Here is a 20,073-nt window from a genome sequence, read left to right as displayed (position 1 = left end):
ACTTTGCTATGTTAAAATGATTGCTGCCATGGACAATTGAATAGTTCTGTCAAATTGATCAGGCTTTGTATATGTATATGAAAAATGATCAGTCTGTATGGAAAAGATTACAGTGCATTAAGAAAAAATCAACACTAAAAATGTAAAAAATGTGAAACTAAAACTTAAAGCAATCATTGGAAAGATGATACTGGGAAAAGGGGCGAAACTCTAAATTTAGAAGTAGAAAATTGTTCTTACTCATTTTTATCATTCCAACAAAAAGGTAACCCAATAAGCAGTTAATTTCTATCATTTAGAAAGAAGCTTAAATATAATTGAAAATTACTGGGTGAGATACAACTCACTGAGGCCAAGGCAGTTTCAGAAATATGGGGTTATTTGATTTCCTCTCTTGTCTAATAGACATTGAACATGCTTTGATCGGTTGCATCAATCCCCTTGCCATGTAGCACGAGAAATTCTTATGGGCATGAACCGATCAACTCTTCCCATTTCTTAGCGGACGGTATGTACATGAACTGCTGTAAATGGACGGTGGATGATTTTTAATCGGACGCAAATAGGTGAGAACTTGAAGCCGCGATGAGGGAATCCGCGCGACTCACCGTGACTGTGACTACGCCTGTACGTTGGGACCCGAAGTAATCCAGCATCACGGGGCCCGTCCGAATGGACGGATGATGATTTCGATGGACAGCGTGATCTAAGTGGACAGCAACGGGGGCCTCCTACCAGTCCAAGCCGGTATTTCTTTCGCCCGAAGTTTGTTTCCAGCTTCTTACCAACCGAACCCTAACTCTCATTCCATCGAAACCCTCCCCTCCTCCGGAGATCAATTGATCTATCGAGAGAGGAGATGGCGAGGATGGAGGAAGAGGAGTTGCCAGCCGGAAGCCAGTCGCGGCCGCAGGCCCCGGTCGGCGGCGGCGGCGTCCACTACCTGGCCAAGTGCGTCCTCAGGGGAAGCGCCGTCCTCCAGGCCGTTCAAGGCCACCTCCGCTCCCCCTCCTCCTTCGACGTCGTCTTCGGAAAGGTGCCTCCTTCCCCCCTTTTTGATCTAGATCTTCGATTTTCTCGAACTCAACCATGGTCCTCTTCATACCAGTTTCTCCTTCGGTCATGTTCTTAATGTGTACTAGCGGTTGTTTCTTCATGAATCCTTGATTCACAAAGCCCCGCTAGCAGTTATCTTTATCTGCTCTCTATTCACTTTGATTCGTTTTACTTTGGTTTTATTTCATGAATAATTGTATATGCCGCCTTAATTAATTCTGTTTGCCCCTCTTATGTTGTTGTGCCATTGTAATTTGTTCGTTTCTTATAACGTTGAACCAAGTTGCTGAAGAAGGTGAGGGTATTCAGACTCTTAAAGGCATAAAATCTTCGAAATTTGACTTGAGATGAAAATCCAAGCACAGTATAATTTACTCCTTGCTGCCTAAACCAGGAACTGTCTTGTTGCTGCCCCTTTTTGCTCACAAGATATAGAAACATAGGGTGTGATGCTGGTTTTATGTAGGTTAATTATTTGTACGATGGGGATATGTAAACCGTTCATTTTTCCAAAAGGATATGTAACCCCCCTGGGCGGTGCTATTTATTTCAGCCAACAATATCTGGTCCAGTGTAAAACTGGCTATTGGTGTTAGTTATTGGACTTTGATTGCTGAGTGCCATGTGATATTATAATTGCACGCATGCAAATGTCTTTTTTTGCCATAGTTCACTCACAGAACTGTATTACAGAAGTTTTAAAGACTGAAATTGTCACAACTCACCAGGCACTTCGATGACCAACTTAAGCAAATGAATGTTTATTATGAAATTGTGTGTTGCTAAAAGAAACATAGCCCATTCAATGCCCTCTTTCCTCTGTAAGTTTTGATTGTAAGAGAAAGCATTATTGATGCTTATAGTGACCATTCTTTGTAATGTACAAATGTTTTCAGGAGACATCACTTGAATTGGTAGTAGTCGGCGAAGATGGAATTGTGCAATCAATCTGCGAGCAAAGTGTATTTGGCACGATAAAAGATCTTGCTGTACTGCGGTGGAATGAGAAATTTCGTGACGCTATGCCTCAGGTTTCGTTGTAATTTATGCTCCATAGCATTTATTTTATGAACTAGCGGCTTTGTTTTGAGGCGTTAACATATAAATACATTATCATACACAATATTTTATTTGTGTATAAAGAATTCTATCCATTGTCTTGATAAAATACTGCTTATGTCTTACAGGAACAAGGGAAAGACCTTTTAGTTGTTCTTTCAGATTCTGGAAAGCTTTCTTTTCTTACCTTTTGTTCGGAGATGCACAGGTTAGCTTGCACTATATTCTTCAAATGTGATTGTTAATCCATTTTGCTACGAGATATATCTTTATTATCTTGAGGTGTGTGCACTTCCACTAAATTTCTTTCATAAGGTGAACTATAATTAATTATTGGTGTACGCTGATTTGGTATAGGTTCTTTGCGATGACGCACATTGAATTATCCAAACCAGGAAACTCGAGACATCAATTGGGAAGAATGTTAGCGGTTCATCCTGAGTAAGTTTCTTCCCGACCTTTCTTCTGTTTTATTTTCTCTTTGGAAATCAGTTTTCTAAAATACTCGGCAGTAGGCATTTCGTACGGGGAAGACTTGGCACATTCTAGTTGAACTCCTTCATAACGAGGTGGTCAAATGACTTGTATTGGATTTCACTCTGCATTAACTGACTATTAACATGTGTTTAATTATTCCCAGTCTAATTATGATGTATTAGCATTATTTATCCATTATAACATAGCATAAACTATATTTTAAACCTCCTCAAGGTGACAGCAATAATCCCATGATTCATTGCTATTGTATGAACTTCCAGATCAACAATATGTTGTTGGGTTCTGCAAGGAGTAGCAAAGGTTACTGACATGGAGAGGGATAAATGGTAACTGAATTTACCTCTCTGTGTTGAACATGTGTGGGCTGATCATACGTATTAAGTCTCCATAAGTTTACATAGGTATGGGATACAATCTCTGGCTCCAATATTTAGAAGCATGAGTCATAATTGCTGAGATGAATGAATGATTTCATCGGGGTCGGTTCCATGTATGAGCAAGTAAGTGCATTTGAACGGTGCAAGTAGGACACCATGTGTATGATGTAACTTTTAAAGCGGTATGAGCAGGGAAAAATATCATAACATATCAAGAACAGTGTCATCAGCTAGAATAAAAACTTGCCCTAACATAGGATAAAATGATGAGGGACAACTGAAATAAAAAAGGTGAAACTTGAATTTGTGTTTTGGGGGTAGGAATGGAGGTGGGAAGCTAGACATAAATTGCTTGCTGAGCTTGAATCAATCAAGGATGTCAGATAAATAATAAAATATTTTATAAATTGTCACTGTTGAATGGTACAGTTACGAATTTGGCTAGCAATGACTAAGGCACAAGGATACTCTCTAATGAGTCTCTATAAGCTTTTTGGCTCCTCTGCTATATAACTAGCAACCAGTAACTGTGTTAGCAGAGTATCTAGCTGTATATGCAAAGGGTATTTTGGAAATGACATTATTCAAGCTCAGGTCCTGTAGCAATGTATTCGTAGACATGTTATTTTTTTTCTTCTTTTTGATGAAATAAACTTAATGGTATTTAATTCGGTTTTAAAAACTTCATACATTTTTTGTTTAAGTATTCTGAAAATGTTGGACTCTAATTTCCAATAGCAATGTTTTCATTTCACAGTGTCTTCATATTTGTTGTTTTAATGCTGAACAAGCATGGTGAAGTATTTCAATCTTGGTAGTTGTGGTAGGTACTTATCTTTGGAAATAGGATGTCTACTCATGTTAAAAAAGACAATGTTTTTCTCTTCATTTCTTAGGTTTAGGTTAATGGCATCCCTTTTTCAGCGCCTCAAGTCGATACTGGAAATCACTTAGCTTTCATTTTCGTTTTTCAGAGGTTCTTTTGTTGCTGTTAGTGCATATGAAGACCGATTTGCCCTGTTTTCTGTGTCTAAATCTGCTGAAAGCAATGTTGTTGGTGAGGTCAGTAATTGTGAATCAGTTGATCAACCTAAATGGTGTATTATGTGTAGACTGAACAATTTCTTAAGTCTGGTCCATCTAATATGTTATAGTACTCATTTCAGATTTTGAAGATCTCATGTCATAATTTCAGAAAATCTTCTATCCACCAGAAAATGAAGGAGAGATGAGCACTACAAGGGATACATCAATGACTAGCATCCGTGGTACAATTTGGAGCATGAGCTTCATTTCAAATGGCACCAGTCATCTAAGCATGGAAGGATATGATCCTGTATTGGCAATAATAATGCACAGGTGTGGTTTGGTTGCATTGTGTTTCTGGGTGCCATTTTTCCGCTGACATTGTGTGAGATTGCCTTTGTAGGAGTTTGTCTACTGTTTCAATGTTATTGATACAATGTCTACATTAAGAGTTGAACATATCTGACTGCAGAAGGTTTTGAAATTTTCACTGCAGGAAAGTCTCTGCCATGAATGACTTGATGTTGTTTGGATGTAACTCTCGGACGCATACTATTCATTTTCTATCTCGATTTCCAGAACCTGGACCTCTTGCACTTAGTATATCTGCGGTGCCTCATCTTTCTGGCTTTGCATTTCTGTTTAGGACCGGTGATGTGCTTTTAATGGATTTTAGAGACCCAGAAAATATCTTATGTATTCACAGGATTAACTTAAATTTACCTAGTGTTATTGAAGAGCGAAATTCTATCGAGGAATCATGTAGAGGACTTGATGTTGATGATGAAGGTATGTTTAATGTAGCTGCTTGTGCTTTGCTAGAATTGAGAGATTCTGCTGATTGTATGGTCAAGGATGATGACCCTATGAGCATTGATAGTGGAAGTGGTAAAGGAAATTTATATCGCAAGCATGTGTGTTCATGGAGTTGGGAACCTGGTGAGTCAATGAGTTCAAAGTTGATCTTTTGTTTGGACACAGGGGAACTGTATATAATTGAAATTAATGTCGACACCGAGGGAGTCAGAGTTAATTTATCTGACTGTCTCTACAAGGGTTTGCCTTGCAAGGCGCTGCTATGGGTCAATGGTGGATTAATTGCAGGGCTTGTAGAGATGGGAGATGGGATGGTCCTCAAGTTGGAGCATGGTAGGTTGCTTTACAGAAGTCCCATTCAAAACATAGCACCAATTCTGGATTTATCTGTTGCTGATTACCATGATGAAAAACAGGATCAAATGTTTGCCTGTTGTGGAATGAGTCCTGAGGGATCATTAAGAATTATTCGAAGTGGTATTAGTGTAGAAAAGCTTTTAAGGACTGCCCCGATTTATCAAGGAGTAACTGGTACATGGACACTGAGGATGAAAGAAAGTGATTCTTACCATTCTTTTCTTGTGTTGTCTTTTGTTGAAGAAACTAGAGTACTGTCAGTTGGTTTAAGCTTTATTGATGTCAGTGATGCTATTGGTTTTCAGTCTGATGTTTGCACTTTGGCCTGCGGTATGGTGGCTGATGGGTTGCTTGTGCAAATTCACAGGACTGGTGTAAGACTTTGTTTGCCCACTACATTTGCTCATTCTGAAGGTATCCCTCTTTCTGCACCAATTTGCACCTATTGGTATCCGGATAATGTGACCATCAGCATGGGTGCAGTTGGATGCAATCTGATAATTTTAGCTACTTCTAATCCTTGCTTTCTATATATCCTTGGGGTCAGATCACTTTCAGCTTATCATTATGAAATATTTGAGATTCAGCATGTGAGACTGCAGCATGAAGTATCTTGCATATCTATACCAAGAGGACATGTCAACCATGAGCTTTTAGCTTCACAAGTTAGATTGTCTCACAAGGATCATGAGGCCAGTCTCTCAAGTAAAGTTGAAATCAGGAAGCTTTTTGTCATTGGTACACATAAACCGTCAGTGGAAATTCTTTCATTTTCCCCTGAAGGAGCCTTCAGAGTCCTTGCTATTGGAAGCATCTCAATAAATAATATACTGGGAAGCCCTATTAGTGGTTGCATCCCTGAAGATGTTAGACTTGTATCAATTGATCGGCCCTATGTTCTTTCAGGTCTGAGAAATGGAATGCTACTTCGGTTTGAGTGGCCTGCAATCTCTACATTTTCCCAGTTAGAATCAAACAGACAGGGCCAATTTGGTAGTTCTTGCTTTAGGGAAGTTGAAAGTTCCTTACTGAAAACCATGTCTACATATTCACTTGGTAAGATGATGGAGAATGCTGAAAACCCTGTGCCAGTTCCTTTACAATTGATTGCCATCCGTCGCATTGGGATTACTCCTGTATTTTTGGTATCTCTGCATGATTCACTTGATGCAGACATTATTATTCTCAGTGATAGGCCTTGGTTATTGCATTCCGCACGACACAGCCTTGCATATACATCTATTTCGTTTCAGCCTGCAACTCATGTGACCCCGGTGTGTTCTGTCGACTGCCCCAAGGGAATTTTATTTGTTGCAGAGAACAGCTTACATTTGGTGAGAACCCTATGTACTAATTTTAATTTTGTTTTAAATTGCTAAGAATAGGCCTTTTTCATTTCCTTTTGAGCTATATGCTTGTCCTTACCCTATCATTACATATAATGTATATCTACGAACTGGCAAAATATACATTTGAGATTATTTCTGCTCATTTGTAGGCCTTCTGAACTCCATCTAGATCCCTCTTCATTAACTCCATAAGCGTGACACTTAGGTATTGATTGGTTGGTACAGTTTTCCCTGCTGAGTGCCAAATTATCTTCTTGGTTGCTACGAGCACAACGGAACATGCAAACAACTAGTAGTATTTGATGTTGTAAATTTATTAGTTCTGTCTAATACATGGTAAATATACATCATTTGGTGGTATCATATATGTAAATGAAATTTGGAAGATTCAGAAATTGTAATTTTGTTTTTTTTTCCAACAATTAAAGGGTTGGTACTGGAATACTATTTGATGTCATATTTTTATTAGTTCCATCTAATGCATATTGTTTGCCATGCTGCATGGCTGCAGCAGTGTCAGGGCTTGCCACTTGATTAGGGTGTTGGATTCTGTGAACTCTACAAATACGATGTAACAACATGGCTGTATAGATTTGGACATGGTGTGAATGTATGCATACTTTGAGTTTCATTAGTAATCAAAGTTAATGATGCATCAATGCTGTTTATATATAATACTTAAAAAACGATTGCACAAATCTGTAAGACATCTGTCAAGATCATATACGAAAAGTAAAAAAAAAGGTAGCATATTTTATAAATGCAATTGTTCAAACCAAATGCATGTATCGATATAATATGAACTTGAAGTAAGACCGTCTTGGGTAGCTAAAGAGGTTCTAAATTTCTCGTACTCTATGAAATGACCTATTATAGTCAATAATCTTGATTCTTGATGCTTCGGCTAACTTAGTTTGCTGCAGGATATACTTCATATCATGTACTCTAGATTGGGGCATGTATTGACCACCCATGGTGGGTATGTTGAAGGAACTAGTGAAGTGGGAGACAGGGAGCAAAGACACTATTCGAAAGACAAACACAGTAACAATAAAAGAAAGTGGAACTGAGCCTAGGATGTGTCCAACCACAAGAATTTCAATTGTAATAGAGTAGACAAATGAACTGCCTTTAGGCCTCTAACTTAGAAAATCAAGCTCATCTAAGTTTGGTAACAATGCAAAGGTTTTTCCAAGTACATGTGATGCTTCTTAGACAGTTTGTAGTTAGCTAATAGGTATAACTAGATTTCATTTCCTTTGTTTCCTTATTTTTCCCCCCTGTTTAATATGTTGGATTTTGGAGCAATCTGGTTTCACCATTTTAAAGAATCTATGAGGATGTAGGTAACATATTTTTGATCAAGGTTTTGAGTATATAAGAGCATTCATATCATGGGAACACAGTACATGGTACAACCCACATTCCTCAGCACGCTGTTTTTGTTGAATGCTTTGTAATGCAACTAGTTTAGAACCTATTCATACGCTGTCATGTTTTTGTTGAATGATTCATATAATAACCATGTATTCATCCAAATGCATCTCCATAGCCTCTTGGGATTTTTTGTATTGTATTTGAGCAACTTTATTATGGGAAAATGTTTTCCTCTTGCTTTATGTAAAAACCGTTCGAAAGCTGAGGCGCCGCTCCTCCACTTTCTCAGTTTTGTTGGTACATAGTCACCTCCGAAAAACCGGGAGTTCTGTCGTTGATAAATAGAGCTTGATGAAAAAAAAACCATTCTAGGCACAATTATCTTAGATATCGTTAGATAAATATGGAAGTGCATGGAATAGCTAACCACAGGAAATGGTACATTCTCACCTAGCATGGGTTGAAAACCAAATATGTCTTGACCAAATAACTGGAAATTATCTTTAATTCATTAAACATCCTTTAAGTTACTTAAATACAAATGGTTAACAATTTACGTTGTGATTGTGAGACTTCCATTTTTCATTTCTCTTCTAGTCCTTTTGTATGTCCTTGTTATGTTGGCTTAATTCTGTGTGAAAATCTAAGATTTTAGTAACATCTGGTAGCCTGAACCCAACCATACATTGGAGCAGTTTCTGCAAGAATAGGGAATCAATGTTATTTTTTTTTTTAAAAAAAGTGCATTGAAGGAGGAGCTTCTTGTATGTATATTTACTGGAAGTAACTAAAAAAATACATGCCAAATTTGTAACAATTGCCTTTTTTTGCAATTTAGGTGATTTTGTTTTTACTACCAATAGTACGTGGTGTCCCACAGGTGGGTTATGTACCATAGTCTTTATTGCGCTAAGTTTGGTTTTAGAAGAATATTTCAGCAGTAAGAAGCATTAGAAGCAGGTGTAGGTATGGGATTGAGAACTTGGCTCCTTATGCTTGGAAGAAAAGAATTTGGATTTCCTCCTGGCATCTCTGACATGGTCCTCCAAGTGAGTAATTCACAAATGTTCTGTCACTGCATCAAGGTTGATTTTAGAATAATATTTTTTTTGTCGTTAATCATGCTTAAAATAAGAATAGTTAGAAGTGTCAGGAATCAAGTGTAGACTGTGCTGAAAATCAAGGGTTTGTTTCCTTGTGAGCAAAGAAACAAAAGTAGGTTCCCCCCCTGCATATCTGGCATGGCTTGCCTGCGGTGAACATGCATGTGCAATGGATCAATGTAAACACAAGAATGCAATTAATGTTAATTCATGAGATAGAAAAATACATGTTTTCTCTGACAATTTCAGGGTAGTAGAGCATTTAATAGAGGCTTTGCAAGATCACAAATGTGGAAAAGTGAGCTCTTATCCTCCAAACCTCATTAGGATGCACCTCCTTTCATCCCATGTTTTGAAAAAGGTTTCCCCTCAGGGGCTGGGTATAGTGAATAGTGGCTAGAGATGATAGGGGGGATTATAGGGTAGTGTTGGACTTGTGCTTTTGTGTGAAGTCCTACTCTTATATAAATGTATTGCTCAAGTTTAGGAAATTATGCACAACTGTGTACTACTCAAGCAAGACACACATATCATGAAAAATATTATTACTAAATCTTGAAAAAATCCCCAAAAGGAAATTTAATCACAGATCCTAAAATAAATCCATACAATAAATAGAACTTTTCCAAATGAAAGTTGCTGACATATCATTGTGTTGTCAGATATTATGTATATATATTAACCAGATCTGTGGCAGAAGAATAATATCATCTTCTGAAGTAACTATTCTAGTATTAAAGCACAAGCTGCTTGTCATTCATTATTGAAGACACAGACTGGTCTTATTGCCGATCACTTCTTAGTTATTACTGTACCTTTGTGTTTTCGACCTATATTCTCATAGAAGCAATATTATGTTTCTATTGTTGATTTCTTTGTTTTGCAGGTTGAAATGGTTCATAGCAAGAGACTAAATGTGCAGAAGTTCCCCATTGGGGGCACACCACGGAAAGTTTTATATCATAGTGAAAGTAAAACATTGTTGGTGATGAGGACTGGACTAACTGATGCTACATGCTCGTCAGACATATGCCGTGTAGATCCTCTCAGTGGGACACTGCTTTCAAAATTTAAGTGTGAACATGGGGAAACAGCAAAATGCATGCAAATAGTGAGGGTAGGAAATGAGCAAGTGTTGGTTGTTGGGACCAGTCAGTCTGCTGGCAGGACTATTATGCCTAGTGGTGAAGCTGAAAGGTTGGTTTCCAGGACTGTTTCTTCTCATTTGTCCTTTCCTCTTCCAGCTGCAAAAAATGCATGTTCATCAGCATGTAGAGCCACTATACACTTATGCACTTGGTACCCTTTAAAAACAGGGGCAATGTGGTCATCTTGACAGGTTGTATGCTGGTGTGCAAGGTCCAGTTTATGCTTTTTTTCTCATGCCAACTGCTGCTGCTGCTTGCTTGGGAGTGTATTGCACAGGCAACTGTAATTGACATGAGAAAATATTAGATGGCAGCTGCTGTTCACCTGCCATCATTTCTTATTTCTTTCCCAGCATTTTTTTTGACACCTTTTTATGTAAATTTAGATCATTTACACAGCTGTGTTATAAGTTTCATCAGAAGAGTTCATAATTTGTATGATATATTTGGTAATATTTGTTGCTAGTGCTAATCCTCCTCCGTTACCATTAAGACTTTTTTACCTTCATGAAATATTATTATCGAGCGAATGCAGTTTTATAACATTTAATCAGTTGATTAACCTTACTGTGCTTGCAACAGTGCCAAGGGACGCTTGATTGTGCTGAGCTTGGATAGTGCACAAAGTTCTTCAGAAGGCAGCTCGTTGATCTACTGTTCAACTTTGAATTCTTCATCCCGAGTTGGTTCACCATTCCATGAAATTGTTGGTTATGCAACTGAACAGTTATCAAGCAGCAGTCTTTGCAGCAGTCCGAATGATACTTGCTGTGAAGGAATTCAACTTGAAGAAATGGGAGCAGTGCAGTTGCGGTTAATTTTTCAAAATACATTATCTGGTGCTGTACTCTCTGTTTGTCCATATCTTGACCGATATGTCGTGGCATCTGCGGGTAATATTGTAAGATATCATTTTCAAGATGATAGATGATTAGAGAAAGTTTTAATTTGAATACTAAGGTAATAGCTGTCGGGATAAGTTCTCACCTGTAACTGGACTGATATTAATTTTGCAGCTCATGTGAGGAACCATGTAGTTTTGTTGTTAAGGGCAGTGAATATGACAAACGCACACACTCTCTCTCAACTTATATGAGTTTAGCTAATGGATAACCTTTCCTTCAACAGCTCTTTGTTTATGGTTTTGTGAATGACAATCCTCAGCGGTTGAGAAGGTTTTCTTTGGCAAGGACACGCTTTACTATAACTTGTTTGAAGACTCATTTTACTAGAATAGCAGTTGGTGACTGTCGTGATGGTATCCTTTTCTATTCTTATCATGAGGTATGCTGTATCTTCTGAAATTTTCATTAAGACATGTTTTCTTGTGTCCTACAACATAATTTACTTTTCCCTTTCATAATTAAAATGTTTTCAAGGTTTGGATTTTTTTTTTGGGTCCATTTTTAGTCTAGGTTCTGGCTCCTTGGGTTAAACAAGCTTTGCCATGTCGGTTCTTTTTTTTAGGATCTTAAGAAACTGGAGCTATTATATTCTGATCCTGTTCAGAGGTTGGTTGCTGATTGTGCTCTTATGGATTGTGACACTGCTGTAGTATCAGATCGTAGAGGGAATATATCTGTTCTGTCATGCACAAATAACTTAGAAGGTATATGATGCTTTACACCTTTGTGTCTCATGCAATTTTTTAAACTGGTCTTGTCAGTTTGTGCTATAAAATTGTCTTTGTTATCCTTGAAAATACATGTGCAATAAAATTGTCTTTGTTATCCTTGAAAATACATGTGCAATAAAATGAAAAGTTTGCTTGCTTTTTTTTTCCTCCCCAAAATGCTTCTACTTGTTGACTCGAGCAGATAAAAATGCTTCTGTTGAAAACTACTCATAATGATGTCATATATTCTCTTGTTCTTTTCATTCTCTGCATTGGTGTTATTGTTTCCTTCGGATGCATATAAATGGTATTTTCTCTCTCTTCTCTCTGTGCGATGCTGAAAAATAAATAAAAAAATTACAAGATAATATTAGTTGATTATTGGATATAAAGATAAACAAAAGTAAAGAAAATAAAAACATGTTAAAGCATTTTATATTGCTTGAGATCGGAGTTATATAAAGTTTGTTGTTTTTGTTAAGACTATTTAAAAATTCTAAAAGAAACATGGAAATGTAAAAATGTTGTAATGTGTGATTCATCATTTTCAATGTGAAAAGCAATCTAACACATGACAATCTGAATTCTAAAAGTTGACAAATGCAGGGGTGTGCGAAAACTGCAAAGCATGTTTCTAAAGAACCAAGACAAAATATAACTCCACAACTTTATGAAAAATTGCTAGAATTTTCACCTGAAGTTCAAATTCCTTGTACTAGATCAATTAGATTTGCAGACGAAGATGATTAATTTATAAAACCAAATAGAAAGTGGTTTGAGAAATATATTTTGGTTTTGGAAAATAGGGGAAAATTAAGGTCAGATCTCATGGATCTCTGAATTCAGGAGGCCTAACGTAACCCAGGACCAGCATTCTCTTTGGCAACATTTGGTTGCAAAATAAACTGGAATGGTTGGGCGTGAGCGTGACTTCTTCTTCCATTTTATTATGTCCTGTCCTGCTAAACACCATTACTTGGTGCTGGAATAAGAAAAGTTGGTGCAGGGTAACTTTTCGTGTTGTTGCTCGTTTATCCCTTGAAATAGAATAGGTTTATTCTGTGAAAATTGTAAAATAGACTTATTCCTCATTATTCCTCCATTTGACCCCCTTTTTGTCCCTTACTTTACCTGTATCCAGGGCTAAATATAATCCACAATTAAACATGACCTTTTGCTTTGTAAAGTTCTCACAAGCAGAAAGTCTCTGAAAAATGGGCATCCTAGTGCACGAGGCTCCCACTACGTATGGGGTCTAGGGAGGGTCAGATGTACGCATCCTCTCCTTCCATCAAAACATCCTCTCCATCATGCGCATAACACATGCCAGAGTCCACTCTTCTAACACACAAACCACTGTATCCTCTGATTCTGTAAGCAGCATTAAATGAACATTATGTGTTTGCAAGTTATACATATGAGCATATATCAGTACAATCAATAAACCAGAACTGCTTTCTCGACCTTAGAAGATAACTTGATCTCAGGTGAATCCTTATGATCCCAAGCAAGAGATAAATGTAAAAATTTTCCCAGGTGACTCATGCAATGCTTGGATCTTTGGTGGGGCTGCGTACATCTGACCCTCCCAGGTAACTATCTTTGCATGAGTCACCAAAACTTTTACTTCACCTTAATTATCCTTATGGAAAAATTGCTTTTGCAGACTGCTGCTTTGATTTTCTTGTTTCTATGGGAAATTCTCTGAGACTATGATTCCTAACAAACACAATAAAGTGAAAATTCTCTACCCAGATGTCTCTGCTTGTAGTGTTCTCACTACGGACTTCAATAATAATTAAAAATTTAAAGAAATTATTTATGATAAGTGGAATATGTTCTTCTTTCTATATTTTCTAAGAGGAGGATGTCTTTAGGATTTGGAGTGGGCCTCTCATGGCCCGAATCCAAGAGTTTGCAGTGTAGCATATTATAATTAAAGGTGTTCTACGAAATCTAAGCCAAATGCTGAATTATGCGAGTAAGGATGAGTCTGTAAAATATTGATAGAAGCTACAATTGTTTTTTTTGTTCCTTTGCATTCCATTGCCATCTAATTACTTTGTAATGCCCTTTTTGCATAATAATGCGTAAGTGTAACTTTCCATTCTGGTTTTGTTAATCCTCAGCTACTCGCGAAGTTTATTGTTTACATGTTGGGCATATCATACTTGGTGACAACGTCATGCTGATGCTTATTTTGGTTTTATATTGCAGTGAATGGAAGCCCAGAAAAAAACCTAGCGCTAAATTGTTCATTTTACATGGGAGAGACTGTTATGAGCATCCAGAAGGTAATCCAATCCCTTGCATCTTATTATTGGTTCTCTTGAATTTTGATAAATGAATTGGCTTTGTATAAAATGAAAATGATGGATATATAAACAAGCACACACACATATATATGTATGTATTTATGTATGTATATCTCTTAGTTTTTTCAATCAACTTAAATCTTCGACCAAGTAGAATTAAAAAGAGCTAGAATTCAGGGTGATTTTGATGAATTAATTTAGAGCTTGGATTTAATGCTACTTTTGTTTTCGAGAAATATCAGAGATCCGAAGGCCAGGAAAGTTATATAGTTACATTTATATTGTCAAAGATTTAGGAAACATTTTTAGAGATTTTGTGCTGTTTGCATATACAATGGTCGTGCTGTTTGGAAGCCATGCTTGAGCTGCTGTGGTACGTATAATGCAAACTAGATGGAAATCCACCTTGAATGGTATATTTGATGACCATTTTGTTTCATTAAAAAAATCTTGCCCACTCTAGTATGTTACTTTTATGTTGTTAGATGACATGCATCTCCTATGTTTCTTCACAGCTTACAGCATATGGATTAGTGATACATTATTCTATTGAGCATTATCCTTTTTTGCCATGAAGAAAAATTTAGTATAATTTTGACTAGTAACTATTAGTTCCATATATTATCTGGAATTGATGGAAATGTCTTAGATATCTTCAGGTGTGCTTGAGTTTCAGTAGAATTTTTCTCATTTTGACTGGAATGGAATAGCCTGGATTTTTTTTGAAGTCTTGCATAAGTTGGAAGTAACAGTAGCCTAGTAGAATCTGCACATTTTCTTATAATTTTAGTCTGGGGATTTTTACTACTAATTGTGTCGGTTTGAAAATTCATACAGGTTGGGCAAGTAACTTCTTTCGTGATTTTTATAGATTTTTAAGCTATATTTCCGTTTAGAAGAAATGATTTGCCTGTTAGGTGTATAATTAAAAAGATCATGTGTGTGTGTGTCCATGTATACGCATATATATGCACATATGTATGTGTATATGTAGATACATATATAATGGAAACTCTTCCCCAATAGCTGTGACCGTCCATTGCAATTTTTCTGTTACATGTTATCACATGAGATGGGAAACGGAAAGCTTCTGGGTTCACAGGGCAAAAAACACATCAGGCTCCTAAGTGGCATGAGTGGAAATAAAAAGAAAATAAAAAAAACTCCTAATCAGATGAATGGGAAAGGAAAATAAATATCATAAACAACAAAATAAAAAGAATTCAGACTCCAATAATGATGGATATAGAAGGAAAGGACCAAGATATATACAAGGCATAAACAACCAAAATACCGGCCAGTATTGCAAGAGGAAAGTTAAAAAAGAAAAAAGAAAAAACGCAAACAACTAATAATTCACTCTGATTGGAAAATAGAAGAACTAAAAGGGGAAACACTATAAAATGAACGTAATTCCATTTTTTTGGGATCTGGTTTATTTTTTAAGTTCTGGTTTTAACTTGAATGGTTTGTGTAATATATATTTTTCTCTCTTTTTTTTGGATTCATGATATATTTCTATTTTTAACTCCACCCAGAGTTTTTTAATTGATTGATTGAGACTTTGGAATTGGAGTTTCAGAAAATATCAAAAAATAAATAAAATAAAAATAAGTGACTGTGAACCCAACATAGTCGAGAATGCGAGTTTTTATTGAGTTAGGGAATCAAGATGCTGTTTTTCTCATTCATTTTTTTCATTTAATTCCTGTATCATTTTTTTCTCCCTATGATGTTGCCTTTTCCAAGGAAGAGTCCTGAGAGAGGGGATTCCAAGGAGTCCAAAAGATAAATAAGGAAAAATGAACCAAACTTATTAAAAGATTTTTTTAACTTACCATATCGCAGAATAACTTTTAAACAATATAAGAACTGCCCATGCTCTTATCAGAAATAAGAACTAAAATCAATTTTTCCATCTAAGACCAGATTCACTATTTCACAAATCACAAGAAATTAGTAATTATATACTATCTTTTTGGAGAAATCCAGGTATTAATAATATCGCAGCCATGAGTCTGTCCATCCATCTGTTTGTGTGTATCTGTATATATGTGTATATATGCCTTTCTGTGTATATATATATGTGTGTGTGTATGTATATTGTTTATATAAATGTGTATGTGTATACACATACGTGTCTGTGTGTGCTGAATTCGTGTGAGTTTTGTAGGTTTGGTCAAGACCAAACTATTTTGTTTAGAACAGATATTGCAGTGTCTCTGAACCATCTCAATTACGCTCATATTGAGTGTTTGAAGTGGTTGGCTGAGTCGCATTCATTTCAACCTGTTTCTTCTAGGAGACCTTACTAGCTTCATCCATCTGATATAGCATGATGTGGCATTCATAAAATGACAACAGAATCCAAATAAGAATAGTTGAGGTTCAATGTCTTCTACTTGGGGACCCGTAGAAGTGGAATATTCGGCCATTGTTAGGGATGTAATTAACTGAGGTTCATAATTAGGGATGTATCAAGCTGTGCTTGATCAAGCTTTGCTTATAAAGAACACCCCCCCCCCCCCCCCCCCCCCCCCCACCCCCACCCCCAACAAGGGACCACAGGGGAGATAGAGCAAACATCTCCTCTTTCTATCCACTCTTCCAAAAGAAATTGCATTTAGAGATCCACAGGGGCTTATAGTTTAGCTGGTTGAAATGTGCCGGACAAGCTTGGGCTGCTTCCTATTTGATTGATCTTAATCATCTAATTGCGAGCTGAGCTGAGCACAGGCCTATCTCAAACAGCTTGATACCCTTAAATTGTGCTAGATTCAAATCAGGGCCTAATAATTGGTTTCAATGGCTGACTATGTGTGTGTAGGTGTGCCGCATGCACGCACACTCCGAGAGATGAACCTGATTGAGCTAGGGCTTGCTTAGACTCGGTAAAATTAATTTTGACCCAATAACAGGGATCAACCACAGTTTGTTGTTTATTTGTTTTAAGCTTGGTTGAGCCATAATTGAGCTGTTGGGAGTGGCTACGTCAATGGCCAATCTTCTTCGTAAGTTTTTTTGCAATAACAGGGATCAACGGGAATTTGTTTTTCATTTGATTTAAGCTTGATTTAGCCTATAATTGAGCCATTAGAAGTGGCTTAAGTCAATTGCTAACCTTCTTCATAATTTGTTATATAAAAATTTCTCAGTTTGGTCTTAAGAATTAATATTTGAGTTGATCATTATGGTTTTCGTGTACAGAAATATTTCTTTCACTGACTTTTGCAAGTTCTCTTGGTTTCTAAATGTGGCATATTACCTAAAACTGGACCGAAGTTCCCGAATAAAATGTTATATGAAGTTCTTCTCTGAATTGTTAACGTTTCTGCAGAACAATTGCTCTATCTTTCCACCAAGCAAAAACAAAGTGAGATAACTATTGCTGGGTGACAAGGAAATGGGAAAAAACAGCTACATGGTTCTGAGCATGATTAACCATCACTGGCAATAAGAGAGGATATAATTTTGTGTTAGTGGATATGCCAGGGTAGAAATATGAATTCAATTTAATACATATCTAACCTCGGTACTGTGAGAAATAGCAGAAGCTACCTGGTCTGCACTTGCTTATCTTTCTACTTGATGTTCTTGGATGGTGATAGCTTTCTCCAGTGATATACCTGGCCACACTTGAAAATGAAACAAAATCGATGTGAAATTAAAAAAATTATCCCCCCCCAACTCGTTTGGCATTTGTATGAAACAAAGCTGGCATGTTTCTGCAAGGCTTCATTTATTGTCCTTGTAGCTCTGTGGGGTCTTTGTAATAGCTTGTGTATTAACTGTCAGTGATTTGCAATAAAGAAATGCTGAAAGGGGGAATAGGCATAATTTCATTTGTACTTTGGTGAGGAGTTGGGTGTTTGTATCTTTATCCTCTTTATTTTCAAAATTATGTTCTTAATACTTAATTTCTTAATTGGTTATAGGCTTCATTTTCGTACAAACTTCCAGTGGATGATGTATTGAATGGTTGTGACGGTGCGGAGGTAGTCTTAGAATCTGCCTACAACAGTGTTGTGGCAAGTTCATTGCTTGGAAGTGTATGGATCCTCATTCCTATTACGAGGTAAAATTAATTATTCCTAGTTTTCGTGTATCTCCATTATCATACCAGGAAAAAATATTTTTAAATGCATGCTTTGAAAATAACATAACGTGTCCAACCAGTATATGCTTTGCACTATTTCAGTTAAGATCTTAGTTTTGTCATAGGCATCAGAGTTTATTTAAGTGTTAAACATGATGGATAATATGGGCATTTGTTCCTTGTACCCTCATTAGTTGCTCAGTTGGTTTTACTTTTGTTATTTTGTATATAGCATGGCAAGAGCAAAGGGTTTTCTTCAATGCGTACACCACGTTCTCAAATAAATGACAGACTGTTTAAAATTTGATGCACATTTGCCATAGAATTAGACATTAGTTTTCATTTCCTTGACATGTTTAGAGTGGGAAATATATTGGAAAAAATCATGCATTTATTTAATGTTATAGCATAGTGGGAAAGGGTTGCTTATAAGCCTAAGAGATTGTTAGTGCTATTGAGAAGCTCGATAAAAGCTAGGTCTTGTTAGTTGGCCAGAAGGAAGGAAGAAGGTTGTCAGCCGTAGCAAAGATGAGGGGGATGTGATCATGTTAAAGAAGGTAAAGGACTCTTGTCTATTTGAGTTCAATAGGGACTCGATCCACATAATGAAGGGCATTTATGCCTGTAAAAAGTATGCATGTCCACCATCATAGCATAATAGAACGGTTGGAGAATGAGGTATAATAAGGCATGATAACCGTATGAAATAAGTATTGCACATCTTGTTGCTTTTAAGTTCATCAAAAAATCTCCTTGTTTTAGGGGGTTGTCATTGTGCTGTAGTTTTGTTGGAAGTGGCTGCTATTTTCTGTTTTCTTATCCTAGATAACTTTTTGATGATAACTTACATAAAAGACAATTCCTCATTGAGGACTTGGGTTTTCGTTTCTGATCTGCTTATGTCAATCCCTGATAGTATGATGTGATCATGCAGTGAGGAGCACGAATTGTTAGAAGCTGTTCAAGCTAGACTTGCAGTTCATCCATTGACTGCTCCAATCCTAGGAAATGACCACAAGGAATTCCGTGGGCGTGGGTTACCGGTATGATTACAAGACTGTACTAGACTCCGAATGCTTCCTGTTTCTTTCTGATATGGTTGCTTTATTATTTCCTGTGGCTTAGCATCTACAATCCCATCATGTATTTGATTTATATGTCATCAATATTTAATGCTGCAATGCAGGTGGGAGTGCCAACCATGCTTGATGGAGACATGCTTGCCCAGTTCTTGGAGCTAACTAGCATGCAGCAAGAAGCTGTGCTTGCATCATCTGGCTTGCAGAGTACGAGAGCTTCAACTTCAGAGACGCAGCATTTGTTTATCTCTGTCAATCGGGTTGTTCGGCTGCTGGAGCGAGTTCATTGTGCCCTTAACTAAGCTGTCCCGTTTTGAGTCCTTTCTCCTGCATTGGACTGGACGACTATATGAGCACACATCAGAGTCCCACTTAAAATGGGCTCATGCAGCTCAACTGCGTATCCTAGAAATAAGGGCCTCCAGTGCAGCTGGCGCATGGAAGTATCTTCATCTGCAGTGGATTTTCATGCGACATTCATATACAAAAGTGAGCCAGATTATTTCTAGAAGCCTTGGATCCAGGAGGAAGCCTTGCAAAACTAGAAGGGCAGTAGAGCATCCTTGGGCAGGTGCCTCTACTGTTGGGTGACCTTTTAGAAGCTAGGGCATTGCAGAGAACCTGCATCACTACGTATGATTTGTTATCCTTTTATCTCTATGTATACATTAAATGCTGTTGTTATATCCAACTCTCCAAGCATTTGCACCTGTATTCACTGTCCAAGCACTTAAACTTTCTTTCTACTTTCTGTCACTCAAATTGTCATTTAGAGTTTGAACTGTTCCTGGGATCGGTTTGG

The 20,073-nt window shown here is 37.1% G+C and overlaps 1 protein-coding gene across 8 annotated transcripts; it reads left to right on the top strand.

Annotated features, from left to right (window-relative positions):
• The first annotated feature begins 68 nt into the window (after positions 1 to 68).
• On the top strand, positions 69 to 20,027 carry LOC103712080 (Cleavage and polyadenylation specificity factor (CPSF) A subunit protein). Of its 8 annotated transcripts, none has more exons than XR_016396344.1 (15): positions 69 to 1,036; positions 1,953 to 2,087; positions 2,244 to 2,323; positions 2,473 to 2,556; positions 3,965 to 4,052; positions 4,186 to 4,349; positions 4,513 to 6,523; positions 9,905 to 10,215; positions 10,749 to 11,059; positions 11,295 to 11,450; positions 11,634 to 11,775; positions 13,999 to 14,075; positions 18,032 to 18,171; positions 19,127 to 19,235; positions 19,379 to 20,027. XR_016396344.1 is itself a non-coding variant. In XM_089925179.1 (15 exons), the coding sequence occupies exons 6-15, from the start codon at positions 4,219 to 4,221 to the stop codon at positions 19,571 to 19,573; spliced, it is 3,591 nt and encodes a 1,196-aa protein (XP_089781305.1). In that variant the 5' UTR covers positions 69 to 1,036; positions 1,953 to 2,087; positions 2,244 to 2,323; positions 2,473 to 2,556; positions 3,965 to 4,052; positions 4,205 to 4,218; the 3' UTR covers positions 19,574 to 20,027. The 8 variants fall into 8 exon arrangements, 5 of the variants coding, with proteins under 5 accessions (XP_089781305.1, XP_038973265.3, XP_088559999.2 ...); XR_016396343.1 differs by having other exon boundaries at positions 10,749 to 11,126; XM_089925179.1 differs by having other exon boundaries at positions 4,205 to 4,349; positions 10,749 to 11,067.
• Positions 20,028 to 20,073: the final 46 nt, after the last annotated feature.

This window comes from Phoenix dactylifera, chromosome 9 (genome assembly GCF_051530095.1).
Source record: "Phoenix dactylifera cultivar Ajwa chromosome 9, Ajwa_hap1_PhDact_Kaust_v1.1, whole genome shotgun sequence".
NCBI classification, from domain to species: Eukaryota; Viridiplantae; Streptophyta; class Magnoliopsida; order Arecales; family Arecaceae; genus Phoenix; species Phoenix dactylifera.
This window is presented reverse-complemented; position numbering and strand designations above follow the sequence as displayed.

Excerpts from the sequence above, each read along its gene's own strand:
- LOC103712080 (XM_039117337.3), top strand. The coding sequence starts at position 860 with ATGGCGAGGATGGAGGAAGAGGAGTTGCCAGCCGGAAGCCAGTCGCGG. Across the intron at positions 1,037-1,952 it reads TCGACGTCGTCTTCGGAAAG|GAGACATCACTTGAATTGGT; the intron begins GTGCCTCCTTCC and ends AAATGTTTTCAG. Across the intron at positions 2,088-2,243 it reads TTCGTGACGCTATGCCTCAG|GAACAAGGGAAAGACCTTTT; the intron begins GTTTCGTTGTAA and ends TATGTCTTACAG.